This window comes from Lipophrys pholis, assembly GCF_963383615.2.
Source record: "Lipophrys pholis genome assembly, chromosome: 18".
In the NCBI taxonomy this organism is placed as follows: domain Eukaryota; kingdom Metazoa; phylum Chordata; class Actinopteri; order Blenniiformes; family Blenniidae; genus Lipophrys; species Lipophrys pholis.
In genome coordinates, this window is record NC_137646.1 from 19,372,686 (window position 1) to 19,385,689 (window position 13,004).

Sequence of the window (13,004 nt, forward strand, 5' to 3'; positions counted from 1 at the left end):
ACCATGTCCGATTTTGATTCATACAAATGAGCTTCTTCTGAACTATGCGTGGCTGTACAGCCAGGATGGATGCAATCTTGCTGTACGCTCACGTGAAGCTACAAGCTATTCGAAACAAAACCATATTTAAAAAAAACAAACAGTGCGAAATGTGTCTTGATCAATTCTCTTACAAACCAAGCTTGACCTCCTGAAATAAACACGGTTCTGATTATTGAAAATAAGCAATAAAGTACATTTCTGATAAAGGAATGAATAAAAGCTTGAGGCACCGAAGGCTATTATACACAAAATACAAACAATGTGTAAGAATGAGAGCTTAAAAAGAAAGAAACAATAAAGAAACATCATGATCGCATTCCGTCAACTCTCTCGGTAGACCCTGAAGCGCCGGCCGTCGGAGGAGGCAGACGCTTCAGTCGATCTTCATCGAGACCTGTGAGACTCTCCTGACCGGATCCATTCCTGGGGTGACACCGGGAGCGCGCCTGTCCAAAATGTCCAGACTTTGCTTGGGTTGCCGCGTTTGTTTTTGGGGGTCAGTGCAGCGAGCCAGCCGAGCTCCCCCTCTCCACCCACCTCTACGTGTGGCTGTAGCGAGGCGCCGCACTGAAAACGCCGAGCCTCGTGAGTGCAACAGTGAAAAACCTGCTGATACGGTACCCACTGCAGGCATCACCACAATAAAGCAATAACAACCAACAGCTTTACTTTCTGCGGGGCGGGGCAGAGGGGGGGGGGTGGGTGGTTGTTCAGGCTACCAGCCATGGCGTGACTCCCTTGGGTAGATTAAAGGAAAGCAAAAAAATTAAAATGACTGATTCAGAGCTGTTGGAGGGGGTTTCATGGTTTCTCTCTTGTTAGTATTGTTTGTCTGCAGAAGCCATGATGCAACCACAAAACAGTGACAAGTATGTACAATACACATAAATACAGTTGCAGTACACTACTCATGCTTCTTGTCCCCCCCAAGGACCGGGGGCTGCAATGTTCTGTTTGGCACAGTCTTTTTTTTCCTTGTGTTTTTTTTTTTAAGTCTTTGAAAACATGGTGCTGCACGAATGGGTGGTGAGCTTGTTTGAGACGACATAAACACAAAACACGTAGCGTTTGGTGTTAGGGAGCCAGTCCAGATCGCCTTTCCTCCTCCTTCTCCTCCTCCTCCTCCTCTTCTTCTTCCTCCCATGCCTCCTCTCACCCCCGGGCTGCGATGCTCCAGTCTGAGCCATGCAAAGACTAAAGAGACAAGTTCTGCCACCAGCCGACGGACGACTTGAAGTCCACCACAATGGCGATGTGAGAATAGCAGACACACACGCTTGCTTGTTTGTTTGTTTCTTTGTTTTTTTTCCACACGGCGAGGTGAGTAGAAGCAGCTTAGGGCATGAAACTCAGGATGGTTATCTCTTTTCGTATGGTTGTACACATAGACTTCTTTTCTTTTAGACTTGTTTTCCATTAAAAAACTATAAATACCATAAAAGAAGCATTATTTACAAACTCCATGCGTTTCAGGTTAGAGTGATCACTGCAAAAAAAAAAAAAAGACAGACAGGAGAGAGAATGACATGACATGGGGTTGTTTCACTTTGTTTCACGACTTGTACACTTTGTTTTTGACACGGTGGGATTTTTTTTCACGCAGCCTTGTGAGTTACTGTCAGGAAGCTCATGCAAATATACAAAAACTGAAACCCACATGAAACATAAACCTTAGAAAACGACAGTGAGTAAACAACATGTTCAAAAACACCTGGCTGTAAAGAATTACTGCACGAAACTCAAAGAGCCTTAAAAGCACAGCGTTGCTGATTTTGAGACAGATGGAGTTGTCATTGTCCCATCCAGTGCTTCTGCTGTTTAAATAGTAAATACACTTGCAACCTTACGTGTGTCTTAAACGACTTAAGTGACTCCAATGTGAAAAAAATGTGAAAAAAAATGGCATAATTGTAATAGTGAGCAACTATTTGCTAGAAATGGCCCTTTAGTCTCGACCAATCTTTACAATTTTTATCAAGACAGATAAAGGATGAACGTAATATAGTTATTTTCCTTCCGTTTTTGTTCACTCTGAACATCTGATACATACAATGTTCACCAATATCAATTACAAATATGTTTTTACCTTCTGCCAGCAGCCAGGCATTGGTAATCCATCCGGGCCCTGTTTAGAGAAGAGCAACAGTGAGAACTGAAACACGACTGAATGGCCTTCTGTTAACATGAGTAGTACATAAACACTGGGGTTAAACCTGAGATACTCTGATACCAAAGGTACAGATAAACACACATGGCAAGACATTTAGATAATCCTTTGAAACAATGCACCCAGTTAAGAGATACAATTCTTACAGTGAAAACTCTCTGCAAAAGGTATTAAAATGCAAAAGAGTCTAGTTATGATGATTGACCTCCAGGAAAACTGGAGGGTCTTAAAGATTGAAATCAGGTTTTATGTGATGTTGTATATCATACTTTGAAAAACCCTGAAGCCAATCAGTTTAACGATAAAGCACACTAAAGAATGACACATTTCCAGTGGACAATATTCATTAATATTTTAGTTTTAAGCTTGAATACTTAAATAATGACTGAATGAACTATGAGCTTTTAAAAACAAATTTTTTCTTCATACTTCTTAAGATCTAGAGTTTGTCCCGCATTACTTCTGTTAAATAGCCAGCAATTCCAGGAGGAAAGCTGCTGCTTGTTTGGATTTGTTCCATTTACAGAGGAATATTCAAACGTTTTGAAAAATCGTCACAATATGGAGATGCGTTCTTTGAATAGGATTAAGAGATAAAGTCTTATTATGTACATGTTTAACTTCACCATTACATATTATATGACAATAAGTATAATAATGAATCAAGGGACTGTCGTTGGTTCTTTAATTATCCAACTAATCAGACTTTAATCAAACTTTAGGTTAAATTAACATGCTTGATGCAGTAGCAGTATCCATGCTGCATCTCTAAGTGTTACATAAAGTACAACAAACTATGACCTATACATTAAAATATCTGTATGAAAGTGCGATCGTATGCATGCACATGACACACAGCAAAATGTAACACATGCACATCAACATGTCAATGATTCTATGCTTTTATCTTCATTAACCCCCCCAAGGTGAAATTTCAAAGAACTAGAGGATTCAGGAACACGACAACATATTGTAATGTGCTTGAAAATATACTAACTTGTGATATATGCGTGCATTCTTACTTACTGTAACTAAATCCGCTTATATACTTTTGCTATATATATATTTTTTTAATATGGCAGTAATTGGCCATAATTTAAACACCAACATATACATAAATACACACGGGAACGCCATGCATTACAAGAAATAAATGATAAAAAGCATCACTTCAACGTCACTCCAGCGTGCATATGTCTGCAGGAATAATGACTAAATCACTTGTTTTCCCTCTGGTCATGGTCTGGCCCAATTGGTACAAAAACAGGAGGGGACAGGAGCGTTAACAGAGCAGAGGAAGAGCCCATGTGCCTGCAGCATGGGGAACTCATCAGTGAAGGAGTCTGTGTTAGCATCTGGTTAAAAGGGAACCGGTCCAACGAAGAAATCAGCGAGAAGGGTAAAGAATTCAATGGCAACTTTATTTTCTTTAGCTTTCAAGGGAATCAGGGAAATGAAAGGATTCGGTTAGAGGGAGAGAAACTGAAGGATCGATTATCTTCTATATATTTCACTTGTGATATGTATCATCAAGAGGAGGCTGCTTGCAGTCAGGATGTTAGTGACATATTCTACATGTGTGTTTGTTTTTAAACTTTACAAATGGAAAAATGAATGAAATTGGGATGTGCTCATGCCTTCCAAGCTCTCAAGTCATGCATGGTTTGTGTTTCAGCAATGACTGAAGGTGAAGAGCGACATGCATGGGTGAGTGGTTTAGGAAAAAGAGGAATACTGTACCAATTGGCATGGGGCATCCAGCCCGTCCAGACCTGGCTGCCCTGGTTCCCCCTTTTCACCCTTAAATCCCCGGAAACCCTGTTTGCAAAGATGACCTCGCAGTGTTACTGGGAGAGAGGTGGACGACCTGTCACCTTTGCGTCCGTCCGACCGTGACGGACACAAAGTGAGGCCGGAGGAGGAGCCGCCCTGTGAGCTGGCTGGACCACGATCCTGCCCCATCATATGATCCTCCGTAATTAATGGCCAGTTTCTAAGACTGACTTTGGGGAGTGTAATAGCCTCTGTGAGTCATTTTGATGAATTGGATTTCTCAGATGGCAGGATGCTGGGTCTCAGTGCAGCCACAAAGAGCTCATCCCTGTTTGGGGGCGACTGCTCTACACGGCTGGGAGGCGACCTCCAGCTCACAGTTGGGACATACCAATGGGCAGGGTGCATCTAATCCTGGGGCACCCTGTTCTCCTTTCTCGCCCTTAGGCCCTTTTTTGCCCTTCTTTCCCTTCTCCCCCTGTGGATACAACGGTTCAGTCAAGTTAAAATCATTTATCTTTAAACAATTGAAAGGAATTAAGGAGCGATTAATGAAGGGAGGCTATGGCCCACAAGAGGAAGACACATGATCAGTGTTAGATAGGAGGGGGAGAATACTGGGCATTTAAAAAAAAAAAAACCATTCCTTAGGTCAAAAGCAGGACAAAAAGGGGGGTATAGTACGGTAGGAGAGCGTGGAGAGGAGTTCATCACGAAGGGGTGTCAAGGGCATAAAGGATGAGAAAGAGTAGCAGGGGAACAGAAACTACAAGAAAGACAAAAGAACTTGAACTTTATCCCTTTAAATAATCATTTTCTGAACATTGATTCAATATAAGAAGTGTTGTGAACGTAAACTAAATAATTTCATCTTTAGAAATAGCATATTGGTTCAAATATAAGACTGCATTTTTTTTCTGGAAATACAGTGGATCTGACTAATTGGGGCTTTCTCATATAGAAACAAGAGGAAAATGCTGGGTGAGATAAGGAGTCGGCTTCAGCTGCTGGACGTTGTTAACAAGATATTCAAAGTATTTTGAATTGCATCAGTATTTATACCACATGTAACGTCTGAGAGGTGGGCAGTCATCTTATATTTGGAACAATACGGTATCTTTCCATCATAATCGGCAGATTTCATTTACCAAAGTGTCTTTTCTTTTCATGCTTTCCATGCACAGGCTTAGAGAAGTCATCTCAGCACTTATAACTTTTTTTTCTGATTTTAGAGAATACACAGAAAGTGCTCCTCTGATGGCAGGTTAGTGTACTACCACTGCTCCGACGTCAGCAGCAACAACTCAACAAAATGTGTATTTACTGCTCGTTTACACTGTATTTCCCAAAATGCCATTTTGATAAATCACCACATGGCAAATTTACTTCAAGCCTGTTAAATACCTGAAAGAAACCGTGCTAAAATGTCAACAGTGCTAGAAAAACAGGATCACAAAGTTATAGATATAACGAGCTGACCAATTAGCAGGATAACGGTTTCTTATAGACAGGAAGGCTGTAGAAGAGTGTCAGGGAAACATACTACCACCAGATAACTGAAGGGTTAGCGACAGGCTCAAGAACGAGGTGAAATGTTTGATGGTCATGCATGGAAACACGGGAAAAGAAAACAAACATGATCTGTAAGAGCCTGTTGTCAATGGACTTGTTCGGGTTGAAATCACTTTTCAATGCCTTAAAATGAGATCGGACTTGTGATTTTGAAAGGAATGAGATGGTAAATCATTAAAATGTGAAGAACAAAAAAAATAAAAAAATAAAAAAAACTGGTTTGAAAAGACTGTGGGTGACATTTTATGCAAAAGGTAGATTTCCGTCGTCTGTCGCTGTGATCCAATTGCAGTAAAACTAAAGAAATATGTACAACAAGTCTGCAAAACGTAAAGGAAACGTATAATACTGTGACGATGCCTAATACTGCAAAATCATAAAGTAATAATTTAACTGGACAGCTTTTTATTTTGAGCTCTTGTGTTGTTGTCAGCCACTTTAGAAAACCGCCACAGGTCCTGCAGTCCAACAAATCACTGTCCATTGACATCAGTCCTCCGTTGTGTTAAGGGGTTCAAAAGCAGGCCATTGCAGCACGTCTACGTCTACCTTTTCTCCTCTTTCACCATCGTCGCCTTTTTCTCCCCTTAAGCCCGGCAACCCCTAAAAAAGGCACAACTCCACTTCATTACTCTGGCTTTTCACCGGGCAAAGACAGAAGAGGCTTTTTCTCGCCCTCATAAAGATAAAAGTCTTCAGAATCGAGCTTAAATGAAATCCGAAGGTGACAGAAGGAAGGTGGAGGAGAAGAAAAACGAAATGGAGTTCACAAGAAATACGAATGCGGAGCACTCAGAAAAAGTTATAAAACAATTGTAGTGTGTGTAAACATGTTAATACAGTAAATAACGTGGCTTCTTTTGATTTGACATTCATCCTTACAGCAATGACACCTTGGTCAGAAAGTATTCCTCAAGATCTAGAGACAATACATTCTCTACCATTATTCTCTATAGTTAAAAAAAAAAGGAATCTTTCCTTGTATTTTCTTAAAGCCTACAGCTCGATTTCTTAGAAAAAAAAAACAGTTCATGATGTAAACTGCTGTTTAGACTAAGCTTTGTTCTAATCAGGGAACAAATGATGGATCATTGAAAAAACAAAACTGCGATTCATTGAAAAGTCACATTTTGTGTGTCTTTTGGGGTTTTCCACAATGAAAGCTTTTGCATGCTAAATGATCTGTTGGGTTTCTCTCTGTAAAAAAAAAAACACCTAGATATGACTGTGTTGTATTTGGCGCTATATAAATAAAGTTGAATTGAACTGTACTCTGAAGAAATCCACTCTCGCTGTTGCTAATCCTCTCTGATAGAAACTCATCCGAAGACATTGAAGTGACTTACATCCAATCCTGGTGTTCCAGCAGCTCCCTGTGGGGAAAACAAGTTTTGCTGAGCGATTATCACACAAAAAGCAGATATTGACATGCAATTTGATCTCATAAACGATCTATATAGTATCAGTGGTTTTCAAAGTGTGGGGCAGGGCTCCTGGGGGGCTTCAAGTAGGGGTGCAGTCGCTGGAAAAATCTGGGGACGCTTTTCGAGATTCTTTTGTCTCCCAAAATGCCTTAAAAATAATCTATTTAAATGTTTGATTAAGAAACCAGGGTAATGTAAAATAAGTAGAAGGTGATTATAATTTTATCAAATGCAAACCAAATGCATATATAGGATGACTTACCAGAAAATTGGTCGATACAAAATGGATTTTACTTATTTAGTGTTTTTCCACCGTTTCATAATTCAGAAAGCACTTCACGCTCACACACCAATCGTGCGCGTGAAACTTCATGAGAAGGTGGAATATTACATGTTTTAAAAAATAATAATAATTTAAAAGAAAATCATATGTGAAAAACAAACAGTATGTAAGGTTTGTATTGTAGTTAAGCTCTATGAAGACGGGCTCATCCTCCCACACTTTAAAAAACCCTGGTCTATATCATACCCTAAAAGTAGAAATATAATACAAATATAAAGAATGACAGTAGACAGTTTGTGTGAACAACTATCAAATATAACCTCATGTAATCATGATAAAAAACACTTTCAGAGATACATTAGCTCTTACATTACACTACAATTGACATTCCCACCTAAATATTCCATGGCAGACTTACAGGTAATCCATACGGTCCTCTTGGTCCTGGTTCTCCTGAAGCTCCTCTCTCTCCCTAGAGCAAACACGTCAAAGTTACGTCACTAAATGAAGCCAAACAGAACTTACGACTCGACCAGTTTGTCTGTGAGGTGAAATTAGTCAGTCTTACTATGTCACCCTTTGGCCCAGCTGGACCCGCTGGACCAGGAGGTCCATCCATGCCCTGCAGAGAATCATTGTGTGATGGTGAGTTTACGTCTTCGGACTTAAGTTCAGGTCTTTTACAAGCAAACAGCAGGATGTCAGATGTAGCCTCTGCATATTGTGTGTTCAACATTCCCAACCTGGTTTGACCTACTAACCAGCACACGGAACTAGTAGACGTGCATTGGCCACAGAGGACGTTTACAACACCGCTGACAAAGTTAATGTATGAGTGTGTGTTAATGCTCAGTTAATGCAACACGGGACAAAACAAGAGCCTTGAAATGCCTGCTGGAACGGTGTTGTGTATGGTCGCTATCTGTGGCTGAACTCGTGGGATTTGACTACACAATACTGAAATTCAAGAAAAAAAATAAAAATTTTGGTCATAGAAAGAATTAAGCGACATGACTAAATTAATAAAAAATAAAAGAGGAAAAGGGGGGGAGGGGACTGCATGGAGGGTGAGAAGGGGGGAGGGGGGGGGGGGGGGGAGAAAAGTTGGGTGGTGAAGCCTCTCGATCACATGACACTCACCCTAATTCCGGGCTTGCCGTCCAAGCCGGAGGCTCCCTGTGTGGTTATGGAGGTATGAGTGACATGAACAAGGCGGGATTAGTACCAGATGAACACTGTTATTAAGGGCAGGTTGATGGCAGGGTTCACAACAACTAAATTACACCGTGTTACAAGGCGCTTGGCAGCGTAGTCGGCCCAGGCAAATGAAAATGAGGACAGAAGATGGAGAAGGCATTATAGCTACACACATGTACACACACAAAAAACACACTCAAATGCGTGCACTGATGCACGACGAGAAATTTGGCAGGGCTAAAATAGAAATGGGTGGGGGGTGGGTGGGTGGGGGTGGGGGGGGGTTCTATGGTGTTCTGCAGATAATAAAGCACAGGACTGCTGTGTGGTCGGAGATAGCCCGCGGCTGTACTTACAGGGAGACCAAGCGGACCGCGGTCCCCTTTGTGTCCCGGTTCCCCTCTCATCCCCTTCAGACCATGCAAGCCAGGTTCACCCTGGAGAAAACAAGGGGAGAAGCGGATCAAACATTCATTTTGTGACGCATACAATGGACGGGAGCAAATTTGGTTCCAGCAGTTAGTCTGGAGCGGTGGCAGGCCTCTGGCCGGCTTCTCAAAACCTCCGGGCCATAAATATAAGAGTCAATCCAAATCCTAATCCACCTGAGGCTGCCGCTTTTGTGTCTGTCCGGAACCGGCTTGCTGCCGTAAAGTCGTCCAGCAGTTCTGCTCGGCAGGCCAAATCTCTTCTTTGAGTACCTCTAACTGAACCCCAGAGAGTTTGTTAAGGGCATTTCAAGGGTCAATTTTTAACTGGAAACTTAAAAAAAAAAAAAAAGCATAGAAAGTATAGAAAAGACACCATTATGTGTCATTCATCCATATTAACATCTGCGTAAAACTGCGTAAAACACATATAATTATTTATTTCTTTGCCAAAAAATGTGTCTAAACATGACATCACTGGATTTCTGTGAGAAGGTATAAAATCTTTGACACATCTAATACACTATTTAGTGTGACTGTCCTCCAACAGATGTGGCCAAACACATTTGCATGGCGTCGATCATCACTAGTTTTATTTTTATAGGCACTTTGATGCACTTTAAAGTTAAAATTTTTCCATTTTTTTCACTACGATTATTTAATAATGGCATTAATCAAGCCACCTTCTGCACAACCTCGGTGTAAAAGATGGATTTGAGAATCGAAAGGGGAAAAAGGGATCAGTGTTGAGAACCACAGGTTGAATTTGAGTTAATACATACAAGTATGTCAAAAGGTGAAAAAGACTGAATGTCTATGTTCTGGATGAGGTTTACCTTTGGTCCAGGAAAGCCATGAGGTCCCTGGAAAAAAAACATTGCAAGTGTAAAATGTCACAGCTCTACAAAAACACGGTCTCAATACATAATAATCCACTTTTCAATAGTCAAGTCAAATACTCTGTTGTCAAAACTGGGACTACTTCCCATCGTCGTCATGTGGTGACAGATTCTCCAACCTGATCTTTGTTTGTACTTCACGTGAGGAGGATTTATACTTTGTGGTTTAATCTATTTTGAGTGTGCAAGTTCCACATCTCACCATCGGTCCTGGGGATCCATGAGGGCCGGAAGACCCCGGGGGGCCGATAATCTGGAAATAGTTTATAGATTATATAATACAACAGTACTCCTCAGGGAAACAAGCTTGTGTATTTCTGTGACGTGCATTATACTTCACGTACAGATGGGCCTTGAGGACCAGGGAGTCCTGAGTCTCCTTTGTCCCCTTTAGCCCCGTTGACACCCTGAGACAGAAAAGTTGACATTGGATGAGGTGGTTGAGGAGTGAAACCACAAAGATGTGGAAGAGATTTTCTTACGGGTAATCCGGTTAAGCCAGTTGTGCCTTTGTCCCCTGAAGCTCCAGGCATTCCCATGTCTCCTTTGGAGCCTTTGTAGCCCTGAGGGAGGATGGGAAGTTAAAGATAACCTGAGCTGAACTACTCAAATTGGGCAAAAATGTTAATGAGCAGAATAATAAATGTAATGCGAGTTTCTAAACTCAACGTAAGTGAATTTGAAGTCGACTTACTCTTTCTCCATCAAGTCCGGGGAGACCGGGCATGCCACGATCGCCCTGCGAGCACACAGAACAACCCATTCAGCCATTGTCGGAGGATTAGAAGTTAATATACAAGACAACCTTGGTAATTGTGTGTCTCCACCCTGGACAGGTCACTACTCACACTCACACCTGTTAGAGTGGCCAATAAGCCCAATAAGAATACCAGGAGGAAACCCACTCGTACACAAAGACCACTCTAGATTCACTTTTTTACTTCTATGTCATGAGTCTTCTTACCTTGATGCCCTGTGGTCCCATTGGCCCGGCAGGCCCAGGAGGACCCTGGACACAAAGAAATAGAGACACAGCGAGATTCGATCATTCTATTTAATCAACTGTATTTCTGCGTTCTGGTTTGCGTGATCAGCTCAAATGAGTCCAGTTTGAACAAACCCCCCCAATGGAACAATCATAAACACGTCAGCCATCACAGACCAATGAAAAGGAAGCTGAAATGAGACACATGCAAAGGCCATGACAGTGAGGACACGTGTATGAACGACTCCTTGTCAGTGACACGATTAGCAGGCAGTGGAGGCCGAGAAGTTAGAGAGGGGAACTTTTGACCAAAGGTTTGCTGGTTCGAATCCCACTGACATCGGGTTACCGCTGTAGCTGCCTGAGCAAAGTCAGAACCCCCTGCTGCCCCAGGCATGTGAGGTCCATTTGAAATATGAATAATGAATGTCCTAAATTGTGAAATAATTATATTGATGATAAGTGTGAGGGCTTCATGACGAAGTGCCAAACTGGCAATACATATATAGATAAATAATAATCATAATAATAAAAACAATAGTGGACCAAATGAAAGACCGTAAATGCTGGCTTGAAAACCTTCAGAATATCCAAGGGAGATGTTTTCACAAAGATTTACAAACCATTTTTTGACCTCTGACTCTAATGAGTATTTATATAAATATTTTAATTTTCATTTCAAAGTACAAAAAAAATACAAAAATGTAATTCAACAAGTGAAAATAAAATCTAGAATATTAACCAGTCTATGAAAATGAAATAAATGAAATTAAGTGCTATCTATTTATAATACAAAAGTAAATACTTAAAACATTCTTAAATTCATATATTGAATATAAATTAATTTTCCCATGCATTACTTCTTCTATTAATTGTCTTGGCTTGTGCACAGAAATGCTTTTATTCTTATTACGTGTGGATTGTCGATTATTTTAAGGACAATGCGTCTCAAATAAACACTTGTGCATTTTTTATATCCTCACATTTACGTTTTGTGTAAATTTAGAACAAAGAAGTATGATTTTTAACCAAATATGAACGGACAAACAGACTTTTTTTTCCCTCTAAACGCCATGCTCTTGTTTAAAACTGATGAGTAATGCACAGCCAAGGAGACAAGCAGCAGCTCAGGCAGCGCGTCGAGCATCACCGCTCTTTCATTCGCCGTCAAGCATCACTTTTCTGGGGTGAGGCAGCACAAACACAACAGGGCAGTGCAAATCGGAGCTGGGATTGAGTTGGGCCCATGCTGGGACAAAGGTGAATCACTTGTGGCGATGACACAATACACAGAATACACAGAGCCTAATTACCGTGACTGTAATAGTGGTAATCTTCTGTAGTGGGTGAAGGAGTGGAAAAGGAAAGAGGGTGAGAGAGAAGATTGCAGAGGTCACGTTGAAAAGAAATCGCTGCGTCAGCACAATTCTGCACCACTCTCAGAACTACTTGACGAACAAAGAGTCGGTGATGTTTACCCGCTGAGGAGAAGGTGTGCACTCGCTTTAAATAAGCTATAAACATCGGAGCTTAAGGGCTTTTCAAAAATGTGGGTGGCGCTTGAACTTAAATGTTTTTACATTCTGTTCAATAAACAAGGCAATAGTTTAACACAACTCATAAAGTATTTCAGATCTGTTGATGTGAAAGAAAGTTAAAAATTCAACAAACGGACAGTAAATTTCCCAACCTGAAATTAAATAAGCTATTCTTCCAAAAAAGAGCCGAATCAAAGAGTTCTGTGGCCCGATTGAAGCGACTGGACTGACCTGGAGAGCCTCCTGAATGTTTCCGTTGTAGTCGATGATTTCCGTGGCTCCCTGCTCTCCTTTTTGTCCAGGGGGACCCTGCAAGTCGTCACCATCAAGAAAAATCTTTATCACATCATCTATCGCATTGAACACCTCATTCAAACTAAATGTGAGCTGAATAAAAACTGAAGGAACGTGTCCCAAAGCACTATTAAGGTCCAAATGTTGCCCCCTGGTGGTGAAGTACGTGTAGGTTCACTTGTAACTGCCTTACATTTGGGAGTATTCACCAGCAGAATCTATAGTCAAAAATAAATGCATGATTATTAATAATTATTATATTTGCTTACCATTGGGCCGAGAGGTCCCAGGTCTCCTTTATCTCCAGTTTCCCCCTGATGGGAGAAGACAGATTTTATTGTTTAACTCTTGGAACTTTAGTTATAATATTAGAAGATAAAAAAGAAAACAGCTCAAACATGT

General features: G+C 41.0%; 1 protein-coding gene across 1 annotated transcript in view; it reads right to left on the bottom strand.

Annotated features, from left to right (window-relative positions):
• Window positions 1-1,033: 1,033 nt before the first annotated feature.
• Window positions 1,034-13,004, bottom strand: part of col25a1 (collagen type XXV alpha 1 chain) — a 144,726-nt gene continuing 132,755 nt past the window's right edge. Inside the window, exons 21-38 of the mRNA XM_080485866.1 lie at window positions 12,872-12,916; window positions 12,540-12,617; window positions 12,084-12,107; window positions 10,750-10,794; window positions 10,480-10,524; window positions 10,268-10,348; window positions 10,130-10,192; window positions 9,988-10,038; window positions 9,723-9,749; window positions 8,815-8,895; window positions 8,402-8,437; window positions 7,830-7,883; window positions 7,680-7,733; window positions 6,901-6,927; window positions 6,104-6,157; window positions 4,374-4,460; window positions 2,129-2,167; window positions 1,034-1,528 (exon numbers count right to left, since the gene is read on the bottom strand). Of these exons, the coding sequence (XP_080341992.1) occupies window positions 1,526-1,528; window positions 2,129-2,167; window positions 4,374-4,460; window positions 6,104-6,157; window positions 6,901-6,927; window positions 7,680-7,733; window positions 7,830-7,883; window positions 8,402-8,437; window positions 8,815-8,895; window positions 9,723-9,749; window positions 9,988-10,038; window positions 10,130-10,192; window positions 10,268-10,348; window positions 10,480-10,524; window positions 10,750-10,794; window positions 12,084-12,107; window positions 12,540-12,617; window positions 12,872-12,916 (894 nt within the window). The 3' untranslated portion in view covers window positions 1,034-1,525. The remainder of the gene's footprint in view (window positions 1,529-2,128; window positions 2,168-4,373; window positions 4,461-6,103; window positions 6,158-6,900; window positions 6,928-7,679; window positions 7,734-7,829; window positions 7,884-8,401; window positions 8,438-8,814; window positions 8,896-9,722; window positions 9,750-9,987; window positions 10,039-10,129; window positions 10,193-10,267; window positions 10,349-10,479; window positions 10,525-10,749; window positions 10,795-12,083; window positions 12,108-12,539; window positions 12,618-12,871; window positions 12,917-13,004) is intronic.